Source organism: Hippichthys cyanospilos, chromosome 3 (genome assembly GCF_059441005.1).
Source record: "Hippichthys cyanospilos isolate Australia breed blue-spotted pipefish chromosome 3, RoL_Hcya_1.0, whole genome shotgun sequence".
Taxonomy (NCBI): domain Eukaryota; kingdom Metazoa; phylum Chordata; class Actinopteri; order Syngnathiformes; family Syngnathidae; genus Hippichthys; species Hippichthys cyanospilos.
The window spans coordinates 28,550,349-28,572,952 of NC_142371.1; the positions used below are offsets into that span (position 1 = coordinate 28,550,349).

Consider the following 22,604-nt stretch of genomic DNA (forward strand, 5'->3'; position numbering starts at 1 on the left):
CCCGTAGTTTTGTTGATAAGATTGTGTAACATGTTATTTAATACGTATGGTGTTTTAATTTATTTACATTTGTTTTCCACTTTGAATGGATGTGTTCTTAGTTAACACATTTCAGTGACGTGTGCAAGAAAGAGGGAGCGGTGCGGTTAAGCGAAAGTGACGGAAAGGGGGGAAAAATAAAGGGGAGACTTGACTACACATTGGTCCTGTCATGTTGTGCTATTTAGTAGGAAGACAGCAGAATTAGACCTCATGGCTTCGCCCTTCGGGTATCCGAGAAGCTTCCTTCTTCCCCATCTCAAGTTTCTAGATTGCACAGCTCGAATAAAAGCGATATGAATTTATTAGAATCAAGCTAACAGAGCAGCAAACAAAGAAGAAGCTAATTAGGCTCCATTCTCATGCAGTGTGTAGTAGCTTCTTTAGTTCATAATCCTGCTTGTCATTCCCCTTTTTAGTGACAGGAGGGGGAGTGCACATCATCAGTACAATTGGAATAAGGTACCCCGTCCACTGTCCCCCAGTCTGAACGTAAATTTGTGGTCCGTCAATAAGGAATTTCAGACCAGGAACTCTTGAGTTCCTGGACTGAGAGTTGATTCCCTGCAGGAGATTCTGCTACTCTCCTGGCAAACCCTCAGAACGCATATTAGGGTGTGCCAGGTCGGGCCAAAATTTTCCCCCAACAGTGAAGCCAACACACCACCAGATGGTGATCAGTTGGCAGCTTCGCCTCTCTTCACCTGAGCGAGCAAGCGGTCGAACATTTAATGACAAAACCATAATCTGGAGCGGAGTGCGTCCTGGTGCCAAGGTGGGATAACAATGTGTTTGTGTTCGCTTATGCTAGATGATACTTGACCAGCCTTATTGCAATCTTTGACTAAAATGACAAAATATGAAGTGGCAACCGACATTTTCCAATGTCAATTATTGGCTGAAATGAGGCAAACATTCTCATGGAAAAGCCACATTTTTAAATTGGTTCAGTAAATTACATAAATGAAAGAACATGTTCGGGTCAGACCATTTAATTCAGTCGAAACATTTGTCAAATCAATGTACATTTTTATTCAACTTTAAACAAACTAAAAATCACAAAAATATCTACAAAACCATAAACAGGCATATGAAGCGCTTGTAGTCATGAAAATAACTGACTAAAAACAACTTTCAAGTCCTTGAAAATGAAGCTTAAAACGTCAAAATATTGAACCCCTGTACGAGACATTTGAGTATACAACTTTACAAATCAAAATGAAATAGTCAATGTACATTATATAAACAGCGAAGAACATTTTGTGCATGTTTTCATCATGAACTCCAATAATAGAATTTATATTTACAAGACCGAGACGGGACCGACACAAACAGGTTTCTATTTTTGAGGGGGGACCCCAGCCAGATATGAGTAAGCTCTTGCAGGACTAGTAGGGAGAGAGTTTCCCTCGGCCATTATTTTGAAAGCTATGCATGCGTCTTCTGATGTTCCTCCAGCAGGTGTGGGAAAGCAAAGGCCTTGTCACATTCGGTGCATTCATACACAATTTGGCCAACATGGCTTTCTTGATGCCGCAAAAGCTGAGAAGCGTGAGCAAATGACTTGTAGCACATATCACAGCGGTGCTGTCCAACTTCTTTTTCGGCATGCGATCTCATGTGCGACGAAAGTTCTCGGGCCGTGTCAAATTTAGACGAGCACTGGGGACATTTCAACTTGCTTTGTGGAGCTGGTGGAGAACGGTTGACGTGCACCCCCATTTCATGCTTGCGAAGGGAATGTCTGGAGGAAAAGGATCTTGTACAAGACTGGCATTTGAACGGTTTATCAATTAAGTGCACCTTATTTTGATGCTCCAAGAGAGTACTTTTTGAGGAGAATTGCATTGAGCAAGTGCCGCAGTCATACAATTCCTCTCCAATGACATCAATTTCTTCCTCCTCCCCAGCATCTTGACGATTAATTTGCGCGACCGACTTGTTTGGAGTCACGATCGATTCCTGCGGTTTATGGGAACAGGAGTGCTGGTTGAAAGAGTCAGTTCCCAAAAACTTCTTGCCACACCCCTTGCATTCAAATCCCGTAACAGATGTATGGTACCTCTTCTCATGTTCTTCAATCTGATTTTTGGAGGAAAAGGTAATTTTGCACATTTTGCATTTCAGCGTGTTTGTAGAATGAACAGGAAAATGGGAAATTAACTCGGCGGCCTTAACAAAACACTGGTTGCAAACTGGACATGTATAACCATCAACAGTATTTCCAGGTGCAGTAAGCTCATTTTCGTGGGTCTTCAGATGGCTGAGGAAGTGCTCAACGGAGGAGTAAGTTGTATTACAACGCTTACAAGAATAATCCTCATCGGTCTTTGACTTTTGATGGATGACTCGGTGCTGTTTCAGATGGGATGAGTGCAGAAAATGTTTATCGCAATCAGAACAAGAATAGGGCCGCTCCTTGGATACCTTGCAGCCATGCGCCGAGAGCTCCTCTGGGTCTTTGAAGCGCTCGAGACATGAACCACAACGGTACTTCAGTTTTCTCAGGTTTTCTGCGTGGCTTTCAGAGAGAGAAGATGACTTCTCAGGCAACGGCGAGAGGCGTTCACCGGAACTTGTGTGTTCTTTTCTGTGCTCGGCTCGATCACTCTTGGAGGGGAAAACTCGATTGCAGATGTCACACGGAAAGTTTTCTTCCCTATGCGTGGTCATGTGTTCTGCTAGTTGGGAGGCTCCTGAGAAGCTGAGCTGACATCTGGAGCAACGATGAGGACGACTCTTGCCATGAGTATGTTTGTGTTTTCGCAGGGCAAAGAGGGACACGAAACCTCTTCCACACACCTGACACTGCAATTCAGATTTGTGCATACGTTTGTGCTGCTCCAACTGGGCGGCCTGGAAAAAACATTTACCACATACCGCACATTCGTGAGGTTTTTCACCGAGATGGCATTTTTGATGGTCTTCGAGCTTCTCTGACGTTGTGAATGTCTTTCCACATACGTGGCATGGGAAGTAAGGAGCGGAGTCTGAGTCACTGTCCTCGCTATTACTGCTTTCATCCTCACCACTTCTACTAGCCACAACAGGTTGGGGCGCAGACTCACTTCCGGGGTTCTTCTGCTCTCTTAGATGCCATTTTCTGTAGTGTCTTTGGAGAGACTTTTTGGTGGCATAGGTCTTTACACAGAAACGGCAAGCAAATGAATGGTCAGGATGATCTTCAGCGTAATGAGAGCCAAGAGATTGCTTGGACCAAAACTTGTAACTACACAGTTTGCAAGAAAACGGCCTGTTTGAGTCATGGTATGATTTGTGGACTTTCAAATCTGATGACGTGTAAAAGGACTTGAAACACAATGAGCAAGAGAATTTTTTACTTAAACCATGACCTCTCATGTGTTTTTCAAGCAATGCTTCACTGGAAAAAGCGCGATTGCATTTTTTACAGGTAATGCGTTTGTTCGCTTGCTCCTCTCTTCCGTGTTCTTCAAGGTGACTGATGAGCATCAAGCCATCAGTAAAGCTCAAATCACACTCAGAACATTGGTACTGAACCACTTTGGTTTTGTTTGCAATGATTTGCACATTATCTTCGCCAGGCTTTTCTGAAGACTCCTTTAAATCATCTTCGCACGAAAGACTTCTCTGCACAACTCCAGAGTCCATTTGTGACACATCTTTGAACACGAGAACGGAGTCAGGCAGCGTCAGATTAAGGTCTGCTTTTAAAGGTGGTTCCAGCTTCTGTGCTGTTTCCTTTGCAGTGGTATTTCCAAACCTGCATTTCCTGTTGTGGTTGCGGAGTAGATTTTTATTCCAAAAGCCTCTCTTGCATTTTTTGCATTTGTAAGGAGTCTCTTTTGCATGCACGCGAGAATGGCCCATTAGTCCAGCTTTATTTTCAAACGACAGATTGCAGACCGGGCAAACTAGTGATTCAGCAACATGACCAACAAGCGCGGTATCAAGTTTACATGTCAAATTAGTACCTTCGCTCGGCTGTTTGTCAGATCTATCGTCTTTAACGGTTGGTATTTTGGAAAGATGTTGTTGAAGAGGAGCAGCAGATATCGGTGGATCTGCCGTTTCCAGTTTGTGTGCATTTAAAAAGTGTTCCTGAAGCTGCGAAAATAATGAAAAACGTAAAGAACAGTATGCACAAGAAAAGCCTTTTGTTGAACTTTGAAATGTTTGTTCACGCTTCGTTGACTGGGATGGTGTTGAAGTACAAGTCATGTGGTGATCCGTCAGTTCTTTTTGTGGGAATGCTACACCACATATTTTACAAAGTTTGACAGTGCACTTTAAACGATGACGTTTTAAGTAGTCGTTTCTGATGAATCGCAGGCCACAATCGCAAGCAAATGGTTTCTCTCCTGTGTGCACACGGACGTGAACTTCTAACCGCCATTTGTTTGCAAAATGACGGGGGCAGTAACCACAAGTATATTTGTGGATTAGGTTTGGAAGTTTGAGATTCTTGGTAGGCTTTACCTCACTCACTGGCTTGCTATTATTTTCTGATGACGGATTAGCCTCTGATGGAGTAGAATCTGGTTTTCGGAGGATTTTCTTGCATCTTTGGTGTTTCCTGTGGTAGGTCAGAGATTTTTCATGCGTAAAACCTGAATCACAACGAGGGCACCTGAACATTTTGACGGTATGGAACAGTGTGACATGGCGGGACAGTCCAGACCGAGATGGGAAGCTCTTGGAACAAATTTTACAGTCTAATCCCTGCTGCTGTTCCATCTGGTCACCGTCAAACTTGTTTTGCCAGCCCATCCCAACTTTATCCAAACTAATTTTGGGAATGCAGATCCGCAATTGCAAATGTTTTCCTTTGCAATGAGCATGGTGCACCTTAAGATAATCGTACCTTGAAAAGCAGCTTCCACAGGTCTTGCAGCGATATGGATTCACTTCATTATGAGTCAAAATATGACGCCGCAGGCTTTGTGGCTTCACAAATGTCTTTGTGCAGAATTTGCATTTATGCTCATTATCAGTTTTGTCTGGGGTTATCTGTGCTTCTTCCTTGACAGCAGGTATGTTTTTCATTTCGAGGGAAGCTTCAGGGGAATTTTTTGACTCCTCTTTCTTGGAAATGTTACACTGCTCCTCATGCAGCACTTGCAATGCTTTGGATGTAAATCGTTCATCACAATGTACACATGCATATCCTTGTGCACTGGCGTGTGAAACACTGTGCTTAGTGAGTAATGATTGGAACCGGAAACTCTTTGCACAGCTAGGACACTTAAATGGAAGCCGACGTGACACACTGGAATTAGATGGGGTTTTCGTAATACTCTGCCTTTCCTGTGAAATGTTTTGACTGGTGTCGCTATTAGAAGATAAGACTTTGTCGGGTTGTGACATTTCACCACATGACCTCTTATGTGGGCCGAATTTATTATGGCTGAAGTACATCCCACAATCGGTGCAGACTCGCAAAGTATTGAACTTGTGGCCATTGTCGTGTCCAATCCAGTGTCTTTTCTTTTTAAATGTTCGGGGACAAATTGAACACTTGTGCAATTTGGCTGGGGCATGCTCTTGTTGAGTTGGCACACCACTTTCCATGAGGGTTTGCCGTTCGGGTCCGGAATGCTCTTGCTGTTGAGTCGGCAAACAACTTGCCTTGTGAGTTTCCAGGCTCGGTTTTTGAGAAAAACATTTTGCACAATGAGGGCAAGAATAAGGTCTCTCTCCTGTATGTTTGTACATGTGAGATAACAAGTAACGGCGGGCTTTGAACTTTCGATTGCAAAATGGACAATGAGATGAAGATATGTGTGTGAGACAATGTCTTCTAAATAAGAGGGCATCGTCAAAAACTTCTTTGCAAAGAGAGCACTGTTGCACTTCTGAATCACATGGCTCCTTTTTGACCTTCTGGGACGTCAATGGTTCACCATTTAAAGAAGTTGCTTTCCTTTCCCTTTGATGTGATTTCAGATGTCGAAGGAGCTCTGTAGGACTTGAGAATTGTTGTTGACAGAAGGTGCATGGAAACTTTTTTCCTTTATGATACAATTTAGCATGCTGGACAAGATTTCTGGCATTTGGAACGATCTTTTGGCAAAGTGAGCACTGGACACTCTGGTGGACGACTTTGTGACTCAGAAGGTAGACTCTCTTCTTGAATCCTCTTCCACATTTGAGACAGCGGTATGGCCGTTCACCTCTGTGACACCTCTCATGTTTCTTTAACAACTCGTCTGTGTCGCAGTCTTTTTCACAATACCGACAGCTCAGGGAACCACTGGTCTTCTCATCGGATTTCTCAATGTTCTCAATCTCCTCAGTCCTTGTTGTCTTTGAACCAGCTATCTTTGACTTGGGGGACAAAACTGAAGGGTTGATCATTTTGCCAGTGGTTTTAGTCTCATCTTTCATTCCATGTTTGGAGAGACCAGTATCTTGCTGTAAAGCTGTCGGCGAGACACCACATTCGTGAGACTGTTCAGTTTTTGAAGTCATCAAATTGGTTTCCGTCTGACGGCTTTCCGTGGCCAATTTTGTCTCTTCTTTTGTATTCAAGTCTTTCCTAATTTCAAGTTCGACCCTTTGCTTTGATTCTACACTCCCTTTTAATCGATTAAGAGTCTTTTTGAAGCAGCTGGTGTGAATATGCCTGTATCTATTCTGTGACTGAGTAAATGTTGCGTGGCACAGTGGACAGCTGAATCTGTCACCAACCTTTCCCCTGTTAACGCTTAGAGCCTGTCTGACACAATCACGTAAATGTCTAGCTCTGTTGTAGGAGTGCATAAAAACACGTGGACAGAGAGGACATTTATGTTTACGCTTTGGCTCATTTTCAACATTTTCATTTTTTTCAGTTTGTATGTTACAAAGCTTCTTCTTTCTTCTACATATTTTCATGGTAGTATCATTTTGCCAAACACCTTGAGGGCTTCCTTTGTGCACTCTGTAAACATGCTTCTTGACTTTTTTGGGACTTGGGTATTGTTTTCCACAGTAGAGACAGACGTTTGTTTTGCAGATATCAAACACATTCACATAACACTGAGGCACATTCTCAAGCAGTGTCCTATCTGTAACTTTTTGTGGTGATGATGGGGTTGTAGTTTTATGTGGACCAAGTTTGATAACTTCAATGTCAGTAGATTTTGCGACGGGATTTCCCGGTTTGAAACTCCTACATGTACCAGGTTTGTTCTTGTGTCTATTTAAGGAGCAACTCTGTGCAAAAAACGAGCCACATCCATCACACTTGTAAGGTGTTTCACCAGTATGACCACGCATGTGCTTCACATACTGTGATAATTTTGAAAATTCCTGATTGCAGATGTTGCAATGACGAGGGTTTCTTTTTTGATGAGACAAATCTGAGCCAAGGTGAGGATTTTCAGCTTTGTGGCCCACATTCTTGTTTGTCTGTTCAATACTCATTAGGTATTGATTGGACGTCTTGCAAAATTGGAAGAGCTGGTCCGAATGTTGACAGTGATGGTGTTCAATTATCTGATCCGCACTGTGGGTTGTTTGCTGGCAAACTGCACACTGGTATAAATTACTTAGTGCGGGCTGCATTTTGTTTATAATCACAACAGGCTGTAGACGCTTCCTCATGTGCAAAGATGATATCAGAGATTCATTTCGTTCTTCTGTCTCATCCGTGGTGTTGCCATTTAACTGGCCAATACACTTTACTGCAAGTTTCACTGATTCAGTGTCACTTGAGTGTTTGGTAACAGATGGCTCCTCGTACATCTCAGCAGGCATCAACATTTCTTCCTCACAAGTATGTATTCCTTCGACTGATGCCCTTACATGTTCTTGTTCTGTGGATACTGTAAGTGACTTTTCTGTATGTGCCGTGCTTTCCCCAGAATCTTCATCCTTGTTGGAATAGCACTCATCGCTTAAGTGGCTCTTCTGTGATGAGGATTTTATATCATTTGAAATGCTGTTTGTGTTCTCACCATGCACATCCACAATAGCAGCGTGAATAGCCACACCAGAGCTTTCTGAATCTGTACAAGATGTCTGATTCTTCTCTTGGAGACAGATTAATTCCTTTTTGTCATTAATATTTGTGTCTACACTTGACAAGGGTTGTTGTGGCAAGTCTGGGATAATATCAACAACTGGATTGCTTTTGCAGTCCCCTAAATCGTCATGAACCAAATCGGCGTCTGTTTTTGGGGCATTTGGATTTAGAGAGGAATCTGAATTGCTATATAAACACAGCTTGCTATTGGCATCATTCAAATGACCATCACTCACTGGAACAGGGCTACAAACGTTGTCCAAAACCCCATCTTGAGAAGGCTGATTTTCTGATAAGGCACCAATAACATGGGGGCGGGTCTCCGGCATATTTATACATTTCAACAATTCACAAATGGACTTAATGGAATCCGAATCCGGAGAATTCAAAACGTGAGAGCTGTCGGAATTAATTTCATTGTCCTGACATGCGATCTCTGTGTTTGACAGTGGGTCGTCTTGACAATTGTTCTCCGTATCTGACTGTGGTTTGTCTGTTATCATGCTTTCATCATGAACACAATCAGAGTACGCAACATTTGTTTGAATTGGCGCAGTTAATGTTTCCTCTCCCAAGGAGTCTGATTCTTTTTCTTGACTTTGATGGACAGTACTGCAAACCTCCTCACCAAATGTCGGATTTGTTTTTTGCTGTCCAATGGCATTAGGGGTGTCATTGACTTCATTTTCCAGTGGGCATAATTCCTTTAGTTCCTCATTTCCTTTCTCCAGTTCATTGTCTTTCATCTCTGCAATTGAAGTTTTTATACATTCAGGGGTTACAGTCCAATGCTCCTTCATATGATCTGGATAGTTCTCCATGCTAGTCACATTTTCACTGTCACTTAGAGAGATGTCCGAGTAGTATCCCTCAATTAGATCCACATTTCTCTTTTGCGCATGACTTAGAACTCCCTCTTTTTCATTACAGTCCTCAATTGTCCTGTTCTCAATAGGCGGAATTACTGCAAAAGGATGATTGTGTGTAGAGTTAAAACTATCAGGTTTTACTAAACCTTTGTGTGTCTCTTGTAGACATTCAGCTGTATTGTCTTCACCTATTAGTTTTGGAGAATTTGGGCAAATTGATTTCATCTCATTTGAAAATGTCACATTTTCAGAGGGGGTGAAAAGCCATTCTGATGGACTTCGTTTTGTCGTAGAATCACTTTTGGGCTGCTGAGTTGGAATAGTAACAAATTTACAAGAAGACATGGTTTCATTTACATCTGGGTTGGAGCAACTACTTACATCTGAATAATCCTCAAGAAGGGATGAAGCTAAAAGTTCACAGTTTTGTTTAAGTCCTTGCAAATCATCTGAATAGGATGCAGGCAAGGGTCTAGATGAAGACAATCCATTCATGGCCAAATCTTTAACGTCAGCGTCTTCACCTTTCAACGAAGTATCCTTTAGCACGAGTTCTTCATCAGGTTGCCAGGGTGTTTCTCTATAGAAGCTTTGGTAAGCACAATCAGAAGTGGAATTTCCAATACTGGAGGTTGAGTAATAGTTTGTATCAAATGTTGAGTCTGTTGCAGCGTGTGAAGCTGTGGAGTTAGAGAACTCATGTTGTCCCACAAAGGTCTCCAAATGTTGGACAAGACTTCCTTCTGGCTCTGGTGTCCTCAACGTCTTTGGGTCTGATGACAGGGGTGAGACCGTTTGAAAATATGAGTCCCATTCATGAGCCATTATTTTGTAGGGTACTGCAATTGCGTGAAATCTCCCTAAAAAGCAAAAGCATGACATTATAAAAATAGAATACAAGATAACAACAAACATCAATAATAATTCCCACCTTCCCTTGAGTGTTGAAAGGCTAGGGATGGCTTTTCTGGAAACGTTACCTTGGAAGGGGGGGGCATAAAAAAAAAAGGAATCAATACCCATCGCTGCACTGTGATTACTCACCTGATAGAACCTGTTCCAAGACACCCGATTCAAATGATCAGCTCATCAGCAAGTGATGCAGAGGCCTGGCAACAATCCTGATCATATTAATCAGGTGTTTTAGAGCAGGGTTACATCAAAAACAGGCTAATAACGGCTCTTGAGATCTGCACTTGGGCACCTCTACACTACAGTATATATAAGACAAAGGCCTCAGACCCATTTTGTGACATGAAACCTGAATAAAAATTATTCCTCTTCTAGGTCAATCACATTACTGTAAGAATTAATACTTGCTAAATGGCAGAATGATGAGATTAGTTCTTCATACAATTTTTCACAGCTTTCTTCAGTCAGAAGATGACTTACACTCCTTTGGTATTTGGCCCTTTCATGAGCCATCACCTTACCATTATGGGAAGGTTTGTGTGTCCCAATGATCCTAGGAGCCACTGTAAGTTGTTGGGGCTGTATGCCTCTCTAGATGGTGATGGTTGACTTGACCGCCCCCATTTGGCACTGCGCTGGTCGACCATCGAGGGTTAAGAGATCGACCGTCTGCGGTCCACTTGGTTGGACTGTGGGAAGGTTCCTGCCCGATGGCTTTGCCTGCTGTCAAGTCATCATTGCACTATATACCACAGTATGTTTTCTGTAATCTATATTGTTTACCTGTATTTGTCTGTCATGTGTATCTACTTGTCTGTATTATGTACATGCAGCATCCACTTCAATCTGTGGGCCTGGAAGGGGACTCCTCCCACCTGTGGTCCCTTCTGAAGATTTCTGATTTTCCCCCAAATTGGGGTTTTTGAGTTTTACCTTCCCCTTCTGGGAGGTTTGACAGGGGATGCTGTACCTTACACTGAAAAGATGTCTGTATGACTTCTTTTTTCGAAAGAAGTCTCAACATGACCTCTTTTCATCTGTGAAGCCCTTTGAGACTTAGGTGATTCAGGGCTATACAAATAAAATTTGATTGATCTCTCTGGCAGGGAATAAACCTGAGCTGGTGTGCCAGACATAAAAGAGACGACTAGATATAGTCGGACTTGCCACGACACAGACCTTGGCATCTGGTAACAGTCCTCTCAAAAAGAGTTGTACTCACTTCCAATTGCACTAAATAACAATTCAGCGTACCCACCCTTTTTGGTCACATGTGCAATGACAGTAAGACTTGCGTGATTGCTAGGAACCCCTGTCGCAATCTGAACCAGATTGGTGTTTTGTTACTGGACTTCTGATCTCGTCATTGATTGTCCATGACAAAAACCATGTTCAAACATTAGTGTGTCTTGTTTGGTGTCATGTTTTGGAAACTTGGGAGGACAGAGGGGTGAAAAATAACTGTTCCCCAGTGGCGGTATGTTGGCTCTGACCTGGGGCGGGGGGTTAAGACCTGGCAGACCCAATATATTGATGGTCTGCTGGGAATATCTGGCAGAGTCCTCTCTCAGAATGAGTGTCAACTCCCACATTTGGCAGAACTTCTTCAACGTGCTGGGGGAGTTGGGGCACCGAGTCAGAGAGGATCATGCCCCCATTGTCAAGGTGACTGATCAGAGTTGTGCTCGTAAGGTGGTCAGTGGCTGTTTTTGCGGCAATAAACCCCAAACACACTGGTGGACACTAGCGGTAGTGAATTCCGTCAAGCTGAAGGAGCAGTAGCATTAATCTTCGCCTAGCTGTTTTGCCACTGCAATGCAGCATTTTCTTCATCTGACCAATTAGTCTTTCCATTTTCATTGCCAGATTCTGAATTAGAGGTCCTTATTGGCTCGAATGTTGACCAGTTTCTTCTTAACTTTTGACAGAATAATCCATTTTAGTCATGACAACTTGATCAGGCATATAACTGACAGCAAGTGGAGGGTGCAATAGATGGCTCAGTCAACGACTAGATGTCACATGCATTCCCCAAATGGCACAGCCCATTAAACTAACTAGGGTGATTTCGGGCTAATTGTTTTGGCAAATACAGGACTAGACACAAAAATTGCAATTACTTATCAAGAACTCTATTTGGGACCTCCAGAGGTAACATTTTAACCTGTTGCAGAAGTTCATGCCTAAGAATTGCTGCAGGGATTTCACAGTTGAGGGATGTGGAAAACTGGCAACTGTATCCTTCCTACCATGAAGGGGGACTGGACGCTGTGGTGCCTGAGAAATCTAATTAATGATAAGATGAACTAGCACTTGGTTGACTTAAAAATTAGGCTATGCTCGCTGAGTTACTCTAACGTCAACGAAGTCTGGCAGTCATCTGCATTTGCGCTGATCGCCAAGATATAATTCAAGAAGACGAACAAGAACGGTATGCCACAAAGCAGAGAATCCATAAGGTCATGAAAGACACCTGGTGACACCTGGTGGGTGGAGAGGTCCTGAATATGTGGAACAAGGGATCAGTGGATCATCGCATTGTTGAAATGGCATAAATCCCCAACCTTTTTATCACCATGGACCGGTCAACGCTTTAGATTTATATTGCGCTTGTGCTTTTAAAAATACAGGTAACACTGTCATTGGGGCAAGGATATACAGAATAAATAATAGCATTCGGAATGTTGACCACATTGGGGTCACCAATTGTGGAAATGCAGTAAATAATGATGCAAGGAGACAAAGGCGAGACATGTGTCTTTCTTCTCCAATTCAAAGCTAATTGTTTTTTGAAGATGCAGCAAGCTAATCTTCTACATTTTCAAGTCCATAATCCCTTTGAATCCAGAAATATGAGAACTCCCTCCCATAACATGACCTGAACCCACTATGTCAGATCACAAATAAGAGCGGCTTAGGGTAAGGGTTCAAAATTGGAACAATGATGAGCCACCTCCTGTACATAGATGACATCAAGCTGTAAGCTAATAATGAATGTGATATAGATTCCTGGATTCAACTCACAAGGATATATAACAATGAGGTTGGAATTTCATTCGGACTAGATTGAGTCTGGACAAATGATATCTAGGTGAGGGAAGATATTACAACCGAAGGGACTTAAAAACCTGAAGGCAACGTAGCGGATGTGAAAGACAACTACAAATACCTTGGCATTTTACAGGCAAATAGCGAACAAAAGGAGGTAGCTTGGAGGGCATGGCCAAATACCTAAGAAGGGTGAGGGCGATCCGGAACAGCAAATATAAGATCCAGGTCACGTGAAGAGATGCAAACCACTGATATCAATCTCCTTACAATGGACTGATGGTTCCATCCTAAGTCCAGCATCCTGAGGTTATACACAAAGAATAAAGAGTACTGTGGAAAACTGCGCATCCAGGCAACTATTCAAAAGGAAACAACAGGGCTCCAAGAATACGGCCCCTTAGTGAATGCTGTAGATGATTTTTTTCTGATTGAAAAGTCAAATTTTAACGGAAATATAGACATAGTAGAAAATTACATTTTAAGAAATGATCAATTTAATCATCCAACTACTACGTGTATGAATTAAAAGTAAAATGATTCTGTCCTTTTCAATTCACTATTTCCACTACACACACACACACACACACACACACACACACACACACACACACACACACACACACACATACAAGCTCCGTCTGTTATTGCAAGCGGACAAGAACATACAACACTAATGTGTATTATGCATTGTGTCGTATGGCGTTTGGAACCCTGCTTTTTACGCCGGGTAACATCCAAGCTCGATACTGAAACGTCGCTTTAGACCAGTGCTTCTCAATTATATTTTGCTAAGCCCCCCCCAGAAAAGAGAAAACATTTCATGCCCCCCACTTGCCACACCGACCGTAAATGATTATCTATAAACATTGATATGTATTCCTAAAACAGTACCCTTTTTAACATTGACAAAAGGAAAAAGCAATGAACTATCTTTCAACAATTTTTTAAATTTTAACAGCATTTATACAGGTTAAAGGTTTGTCTAAGCAGAAAAATCCTCAAGTATATCAAAGTGCCTGAAAAAAAGTAGCCAATCCTTATTTTTTTCATAATCACACACAAGACAGTTTCAATTTCACACAAGGGAATTGCAGACTGCAGTGGAAGTTATATTATATTATATTATATTATATTATATATTAAACTTGTATATATACTCATTCTCTGTGACTCATACACTTTGGGTGCCTTAGCCAATCACGTTCTCACGTTCACTTCCTGGTTGGCCAGCTTGAATTACCACTGTAAATTAATTATTGTAAGTAAGTATACAGCCGATATGAAAATGCACATCTGTGTGTCAAACTGTCAAATCGAGCGGGGGGGAAAAAAAAAAAAAAAAAAGAAATCGAGCAATGACTGAGATTCTTTTTCTTCAATAGAAGTTATTTTTTTCTTGTTTGATTATTTGTTTTTGGCTGTTTTTTATTTTATTTTATTTTTTATGTTATGCGGGCAACTATATAGCAAGGTGGATGACCGGCCAACCGCGGCCTATGCATTGGGCATCCCCACATTAGGGTCTGTATTTTGAATAGTAATGCACCACTTTGTCATTTGTATATAGGCTATGTCATTTGTAGATACAACATTCATTATAGATAACATACCTGATGTGGCCAAGTATTTGTAGGTTTCAATCAGGACAATCAATGAATTATAGCTCCCTGTAAATAGAAGAAAATGCCAATATTACTATTGTGTCACAGTAAAATTTTATTTTGGGCACTTTAGTGCCGGTGCAACCAAGAATAAAATGTTGGGTGCGGCAGCGCAAAATGTTGTAATGCACCCGATTCGTGACTTGAAAAGGATGACGATCATTGTGTCAACTATTTCATAAAATCTGAGGAAACATTGTTTGCATAATACAGTACTGTAATTTAGAACATGGTGTGCACTTGTTTGCTGCTAGGCCAAAAATACCTACAAGTTCAATTAGTAAGAAAAATTAGGTAAGCAATTTATGGACTCATACCAAAGCCAACTTTAGCCTGAAGATATCTTGCTGGAGTTACACAGAAAGAAACTCAAGGCTTACTTTAATATTAAAATTTTTAACTGCTGCTGGCTGCTCTAAAAACCACATCATCCTACTCACTATGTATGTAATATCAACAGCAGCCAGAAGCGGCGCCAAAAAACATAGATCCAGCACAAACGTATGAACTGTTAAACTAAATCACTTCAAAAACATTATTCCGGGTGCAGCCCACGCGGCTGAGTACCAGTTGATCCACGGACCGGTACCGGTCCACAGACCAGGGGTTGGGGACCACTGCTCTACATAATGCCTACCTGGACAAAGAGCACGAGGAGATCAGTCGTGAGTGAAAATAAAAGCGGCCTATTTATTTGCTTAAGAAAAAAAGCTATGGCCGTGACGACAGAGTGGGCGACCAACAGTGATTATAAAAGAGTGTGATTCTTGAGGTCACAAAAGAATCTAGAAAAACAGCTTAAGAACTGCAGGCCTCATTAAGGCCCGTGTTCAAGACTACCCTTTAAGAAAAACACTAGTAGCAGCCCTGCAAAAAAAAAAAAAAAAAACACTGCTATCGCAAAAGAAGACAAAGTCTGATCTTACATAAAAAAAAAATAAAAAATTAAAAAAAAAAACACGATGATCGTCGAGACTTATGGAAAAACATTGTGTGAACTGATGAGTAAAAATTGGTGCGGGTTGTTGGGTCATAAAAGTGTATAGCGATAAAGCTAAGATGTATTGCGATATATTGGGCAATTTTTGTCAATATATAAGTCTATGGCATATATATTAATGACTGAAAAAAATAGGAAATTATTAAAATAGACAAATTCTATTTAACCTTTTTCAGAACGCACACATCATTGACATTTATGAGCACACTTTAAACATTCTTTCAAAAAAAAAAAAAAAAAAAGCATGTCCACATTTTTTTCATTTCAAGCATGCCCTTGACTGTGTAATGTCCCCAGCAGTTGGGAACACTCTTTCAGATGTCACTGATGTGGCAGAAATAAGAGTATGCCTCTTATAACGCACCAATTCGTACTCCTCTTTTCCTACCGTTTTTGCTCTTTAACTGTAAACAAAAGGCATCTGTGACGTCACTTGCGTTGGTGGAAAAAAGTACGACAAAAACCAAGGAGAACTCTATTGGTATCATTTATGAAATACAGTGAAACCTCGAGATACGGTAGCTTCTGTGCAGTTTTTTTTATTAATAATGAAAATTACTTAGCATATAAAAGAAACAAAATGAAATAGAATAAAGCAAAACTCGTGTCCCAAAATTCCCACGTCACATAAACGCAACATGAAATTCTACTGCTCATTAATATGGCTGCCTGTTGAGAAGTAGTACAAGTCAGATATTGTGCTTCTCTGAACAGAACAAAGCCTGAGCTATAACTACAACGCCTGAAACGAAGGAAATATTATCTTTGAATCATACAAGTTTTCTTTTTCTGCTGTTTGAACTCCACCTCACTGCCACTCTTGCTTTAGAATATCGCCTCACTCAAAAGGTAATGTACTGTAACATTTAATGCTGTGTTTTTGAAGTGCTTAGAATGATTTACATGTGAAACACTATTCATAATATGACAAACATCATGATACGAAAGCCACTCAAGAGTGATTAAAAAAAAAAAAACAAGATTACGAAACGAAGGCATTAAAAATCAATATGGGATATATTGGAAACTGAACGTTGTATTGCAAAATGTGCATTACATCGCAATATATTGATATAATAGCGCAGCACTAGAGAAAAGCTTTTGGAAAGTGTGCAGTCTGTTACAGCTGGCATAAAAAATGGCATAGCATTTGATAATATGAACATGAATCCAACAAAAAAGCATGGTGGTTGCTTTGCTTCCTCTGGGGCAGGACAACTTGCTATGACAGAAAAATGAAATATGTGGTCTACTAGAAAATCCTGAAGGAAAACTTCCAGTTCAGCAGTTCATGCTAGAAAAGCCTGTTATGGCAGTGTTGAAACAATTCTGCAAAGAAGAACACCCCAAAACTCTTCCACAGTGGTGTTAGACTTATTACCAGTTACCGCAAGGGTTTGAATTGTTATTGCTGCCAAAGTGGCACAACTCACTGTTAGGTTGAGGGGGCAATTACTATTGCACAATGTTAAACACGATTGCATTTTTTACCTACCCTTGGTAAATAAAATGATCATTTAGAATCTGCATTTGAAGCATTGCTGGGTTGTCTCCATGTGGAATTAATATTGGTTTTTGTGAGTAAGAAGCTGATATAAAACTATTTTTACTCAGGTACTTGGTCAAAGTGTCAGATTACAGCTTTCTTCTTTATCCTTCCAGTCCTCTTCTCCTGGAGTGGAGAGGGGTTGCTAGATGCTGATGGACAAATTGAATGCTGCCAGACGGACTTGCACTGACTGACTGGTGCAGGTTTTGAGGTGGGCCACCTCCATTGTTGTCTGTTGGGATGGACCCACACCGGGCTGGATTTTGATGAGGATCCTACCCAATGGAGTCTCCTGGCTTCATGATCGTCACAATGGACATGTATTGCTTTATGTGGCACAATGTTTTATTTTAGCACTCTTCATCTATTGCAGCCTGATGAGCCTGGAAGGGGGCTCCTCCCTGTTGAGCTCCCTTCTGAATGTTTTTTGTTTTCTCCAGATGGGGTATTTGAGTTTTTCCTTGCTCCTTGGGGAGCTTTGTTCAGGGGGTGCTGTTGTGTATTTGTGAAGTCCTTTGCGATTTGTTTTTCACTTGTGAAGGCCTTTGAGACTGTGGTAATTCAGGGCAATTTATAAAATAAAAAACTGACTTTAGACTTCAACTAAGCAAAAACCAAAGTAATCAGGAAGGGGCAAACCCTTCTTCACAGCACAGCATAAGTGCTTTTTGCATTTATGGGGCAGGGATGGACAAATCACAATATTTTCTTTTTTTTTTCTTTCAAATTTTTAAGATTAACAGCATCATTAGATTTTATTATTAATTTGACTTATTGTATTGCATAATGTGGACTTGTCACCCTGCCACAGACAGACAATATGACACTGACATATGTTGCCGTGTCATCATTTTTACAATGTTGCATTAAATGACTACACTGAGAAGTGATAAAAACATTATTTACATTACATAGGTTAGAAAAGAATGCCTTTATTGTCATTACACAGCAGGCATATAACATGATTGGGAGCACAGCTCTAATTGATGCATATCAAATACGACAGAGATCCCATAACTGGCAGTTAACTAAAACTTTGTGTGGATGAGGAGATCAGTGTGTGATAAGTTACCATGACAACACTGTAAACCACACACGCATATATAAATCAGTCTTCTGTTTGATTTTATGCTGGGTTACATTATCGTGTATTTGACTTATTAGTTACTAGATGCATTTACATAAAGCATTCAAGAAATTAAGTTTTATGATTTAGATTTTATTTAGGATACACGCTAGCTATCTACTTGGATAAAAAAACATGTTAGCAATGATGTACTTTGTCTTGTAATCCCTTATTTTCAAACACTTTTAAGACTAGCATATTAACCTTTTGGGCGCAGGGAAAAGAGAGACCACAAAGAGGGCATTTTTGGACAAATCTAAAAATCAAAACTTTAGTCCACAAAATCTGTATTCATCATTTAGGCAAATCCTTATCCCTTGATATGCGGACCGTTTTGTCAAAGTGGTAAGGTCAGCTTTTACATAGTGACAGGAAGCCTACTGTGTATTATTTGAACATTTGCAGTTATTATTGTTTACTGCATAGACAGACTTTTTGGGGGAAGAGTTACATATGCCCAACTGCATGTGAATACAACTGCATCTAGCATTCTTAGTGACTGAATATTTTTTAATGGCATTTAGTTGATGTTGGTAGCTGTAGGTAGTGGTAGCATCAAAAACTGGTTTTAAAGTGACAATATGTAAGATTTGGGCTGTTTTCAATTATAAACGAATAAATTCCTATAAATAAATAAAAAATGCAAATAAATATTTTCTTAACCAACAGTACGTTTTGAATATAATCATAGGTCTAGTTAACATTAAATTATATTACATGTCGGGTGGCACTCTTCCGGAGATTACCACGTTTGTTATTGCTACGGACAGCCAGAGGAGGAGTGTGTTTTGCTGCATCTACCTTAATGCCCCTAAAGCTCCCTCAGGCGCATGCGAAAAATTACATATACTCTCTTAAGAGGAGTCACAGGACGAAAATCAAGTCAGCTTCTATGCCATCACTGACAAAAAAAAAAGACTTCAAAATAAAAGCAGAGGGCCTTTAGTGTTTATTTTATATTGCTGTTGTATTATGTTAAGTTGTTGCTTCTTCCAAGACATTTCCTGTGTTACAGTGCCCATCACATCAATACATATATGAAATATTTTATATAAAATAGAAATCATCATATTTAATTTTGTTGGCGATTACCACATCCGCCTCACATTCAGTCACGAGTTCATTTCAACCTCTCTCCAGCCTTCCTTTGGGGAGTTTGCACATTCTCCAGGAGCCCGAGTGGGTTCTCTACGGGCCCTCTGGCTTCCTTCAACATCCTAAAAACATGCACGAAATGTGTATTGGACACTGCAAAGTGCCCTTAGATGTGATTGGGAGTGTGAATGATTTCTCAGTGTGCCCTGCAATTGGCTGTCAACCAATTCACAGTGTCCCCCGCCTCCTGCTTGTAGACAGCCGGAATAGGCACCAGCAAGCCAGCGACCAAAGTGAGGATAAGGGGCTATAGAAAAGGGATCGATGGATCCAAGTTCATACAATCCCAGCTCAAAGAAGATTTGTTGCTCCACTACTTATCCAACGCCATGCGAGAGGATGAAATTATTACCAGCACACAACTGTAAAAATGGGCACATTGCAAGTGAACCAATTACAGTGTCGAACCCTGTATATTCTAAATGTATATTAACACATTACCAGAAATTTATCAAAATAATCGTTTAAAAAATGACTGACATGCTTCCATTGTAAATAATCAGTAATTCTTGGAACCGCTCATTTTGTTTTTCAATTCTGATTTAAGACCTACACTCTAGCTTTCTAGCGAATATCCAAATTTCTCTTGCTTTCGAGCAAATATACTTTACATTTGAGCAAATCCACAATTCAAGTGACTTGATATAATTTGCAAATACAAAAGGAATGTTTCTGGTTCTCCTTGTAATTCTCTTTTGATACTCTGGTTTCTGTCCACATTCCGATAACATGCACGGTAAGTTTATTGTAAATTATCTATTGATGGAAAATGTGTGCATAAATGTTTATTTTAATGCATCCCTCGTGACTGACAACCAGTCCGGGAGTGTAATTTATCCTTCTGGGCTTGGCTCTAGCTCACCTTGGACCATAATAATTGTAAAATACAAATCTATAAAAATGAATGACTTTAATCAAGTTTAATGAACTGTGCGGTTCATGTGAGGATTTACCCACCGATCCATAAGTGCTTCCTATACATAATATTGGCCGTCTCTTAGCAACCGTTTGTCACTTTGATTTAAATAAACGTTAAATAATGATCAGCAATTTAATGCAGCTTTTGGATGACAGGGAAACAGGAGGATATCCTCTTGCAAGATGTGCGAGTGCCTGGTGCTGCTCACACACCGCTACATAACTGGACAACGGGTATTGTGCAACAATTGGATAACGTGGTATAAAATGGGTCTGCGGTCTGTATAAAACACTTTACCTCTGAGTGGCGGGATATTACCTGACTCATGTCAAATGATTGATTTTCTATTTTTGACAAGCTCTGCCGCGTGTTTGGATTCCGGTTGACGGCTAAGAATGCTAACTAGCGCGCAACCTAGCATGCTAACATATCCAGTGTTGATATCATCCAATTAAACGACAGTGATGAATTTTGTAGTTTGGTCCTTACCGTTCAGCTGCTCCGTCTCGTCCTCGAGTCCTTCGTAGTCTCGCGTCTCAGAACTGTTGTCCTTCGTTGTTGTACTGTGTGTCGATTAGCCTCCGGACTAAAAAAATCGACTTCTTCCTTTATACTGGCGCTTCTCTGTTGACTAATGAAGCGAGGACATTAGTAGGGTATGGGGGAAATTTAGAGGCGTGGGGGTCGTCAAGTCAACAGGACGTCTTTCTCTGCTAGGCTAAAGCGACTACACGCCCGCCCTCGATAATAGTGTCACTGCTAGAACACGACCATCCTCCATCTTCTTTCCCTTTGCGGATTTTTCAGACAAAGTGCCGCAAACGTGTGTGTGGTTCTTAGTAGGGCCAATAACAAGGGGCAGGTAGTCGTGGAGAGCCCGCCCCTCTTCGCTCTATGGCGCGAATCGGCCTCGACTGCTTCCGGTCCTCCGTGGGTGCTGCTCTGTTGCAGTCGGTCCTACCTCCCTGGTATCCTGGCTGTGCAGTGCGGTCTCGACAGCTGTCACGCCTTAGGATGAAGTCCTCATCAAGATTAACATGTGCCCCTCGTGCACTTCCATACTTCAATGTTGGTGTGTTCGTTGCAGATTCACTGCTGGTGCGTTGCTCCCTTTCAGGAACCTGGTCCTTCCTTGGGCCTCAAAGGGTTAATCTGTTGCCTACCACCATTTTGTGAGCAGGATCCGCTACAAAATGGCGCAGCCTGACTTGAGAACAAGAAGTCCCCATTGGCAACTACCCCTAGTGGTGAGAATGGCTCATCATCTGGAATTATCAGGACTTTTTTTCTCTTATAGTTATTATTTGATGTTGCAGATCATCAGGTAAAGGATGATAAAATAACATGTATATGGAAATGGATTTTTAATTTTCACTAAGGAACAAAAACAAAACATGTTATGGAAAAGCACAGTGTCTGCATGGATACTTGTTTATTGCTCATCCTGTATTGCCTCAATAAAGTAAGAATGGTTGTCGTGTGTACATGAAGTGACGGACAGCAGATACGGTTTAATGTAAAACGCAAGGATCCTCTTTTGGAATTGGCTTACATTCAGTCAACTGCAAGGACTTGGGCTTTGGAGCTGTGGGGGAAGGGAGGGGTCATGGTTCAAGTCCTGCTGTGGAGAGCGCACGAGAGAGAGAAATGCTACCCGTTGCTAGTCTGCTACTTGACTACTGAGATGGTGCCCTCAAATCTGGTGCCCCCCCCCCCCCCCCCACACACACACACACATACACGCACAATTGCTAGCTTAGAGCTTCATAAGGCACAACACTGGCCTGTGCTCGTTTCAACCTTGAGGTTTCTATTATGTGCATTTGCAAGTGTATCATGTAGTTCTCAGTGTGGTGTTCAAATAAAAATAATACAGCAGAGTCTGCATTAAATCTCCCTTGAGCAATTATATTTATCATATTTAAAAAAAAATAAAGTCAAGCTAAATAGTGAAGAGGATAGATGAAATTCAGGGCCGAAATCTATTTCTGGAAATATGTCTGCATTGTAAATGGCTTTTAATCTTATATGGTTGTCATCAAGATAAACAGGATTGGATTGTTGAATGAAAGTGTAAGTTATATCGAGGGCCTGATGAATTGAGAAACTTCCTGACAAAACCCGACAAGTGTCTCATGCGGTGTGTGCAGAGATCAAAATGGGCGGCTTTGTATTGTGGTACGGACATCCTATAAAATCTTGTGAATACCCGCTGGTCTCCCAACAGTGCTTCAAGAGTGTCATTTTGTGCCATAGGGACGTTCAATAACGCATTACCTGTATACCCTCCATCAAACCCTTGAGCCTGAGAATGTATACAACATACAGTGGAATTT

General features: G+C 41.1%; 1 protein-coding gene and 2 long non-coding RNA genes across 4 annotated transcripts; 1 reads left to right on the top strand and 2 right to left on the bottom strand.

The window, feature by feature from the left end:
* Positions 1–1,011: 1,011 nt before the first annotated feature.
* LOC148426702 (uncharacterized) lies at positions 1,012–10,378 on the bottom strand. The gene has a single exon (XM_088410864.1). The coding sequence runs from the start codon at positions 9,916–9,918 to the stop codon at positions 1,468–1,470; it is 8,451 nt and encodes a 2,816-aa protein (XP_088266990.1). The 5' UTR covers positions 9,919–10,378; the 3' UTR covers positions 1,012–1,467.
* A 12-nt stretch (positions 10,379–10,390) lies between these two features.
* Positions 10,391–21,076, bottom strand: LOC148426703 (uncharacterized). The gene is made up of 3 exons (XR_015865093.1): positions 20,758–21,076; positions 14,469–14,525; positions 10,391–13,159 (listed from the first exon to the last, which is right to left on the bottom strand). It is a non-coding gene; the product is annotated as an uncharacterized LOC148426703 (long non-coding RNA).
* LOC148426704 (uncharacterized) lies at positions 20,429–21,752 on the top strand. Of its 2 annotated transcripts, XR_015865092.1 has the most exons (3): positions 20,446–20,501; positions 21,109–21,366; positions 21,449–21,752. It is a non-coding gene; the product is annotated as an uncharacterized LOC148426704 (long non-coding RNA). The 2 variants fall into 2 exon arrangements; XR_015865091.1 differs by having other exon boundaries at positions 20,429–21,366.
* The last annotated feature ends 852 nt before the right edge of the window (positions 21,753–22,604 follow it).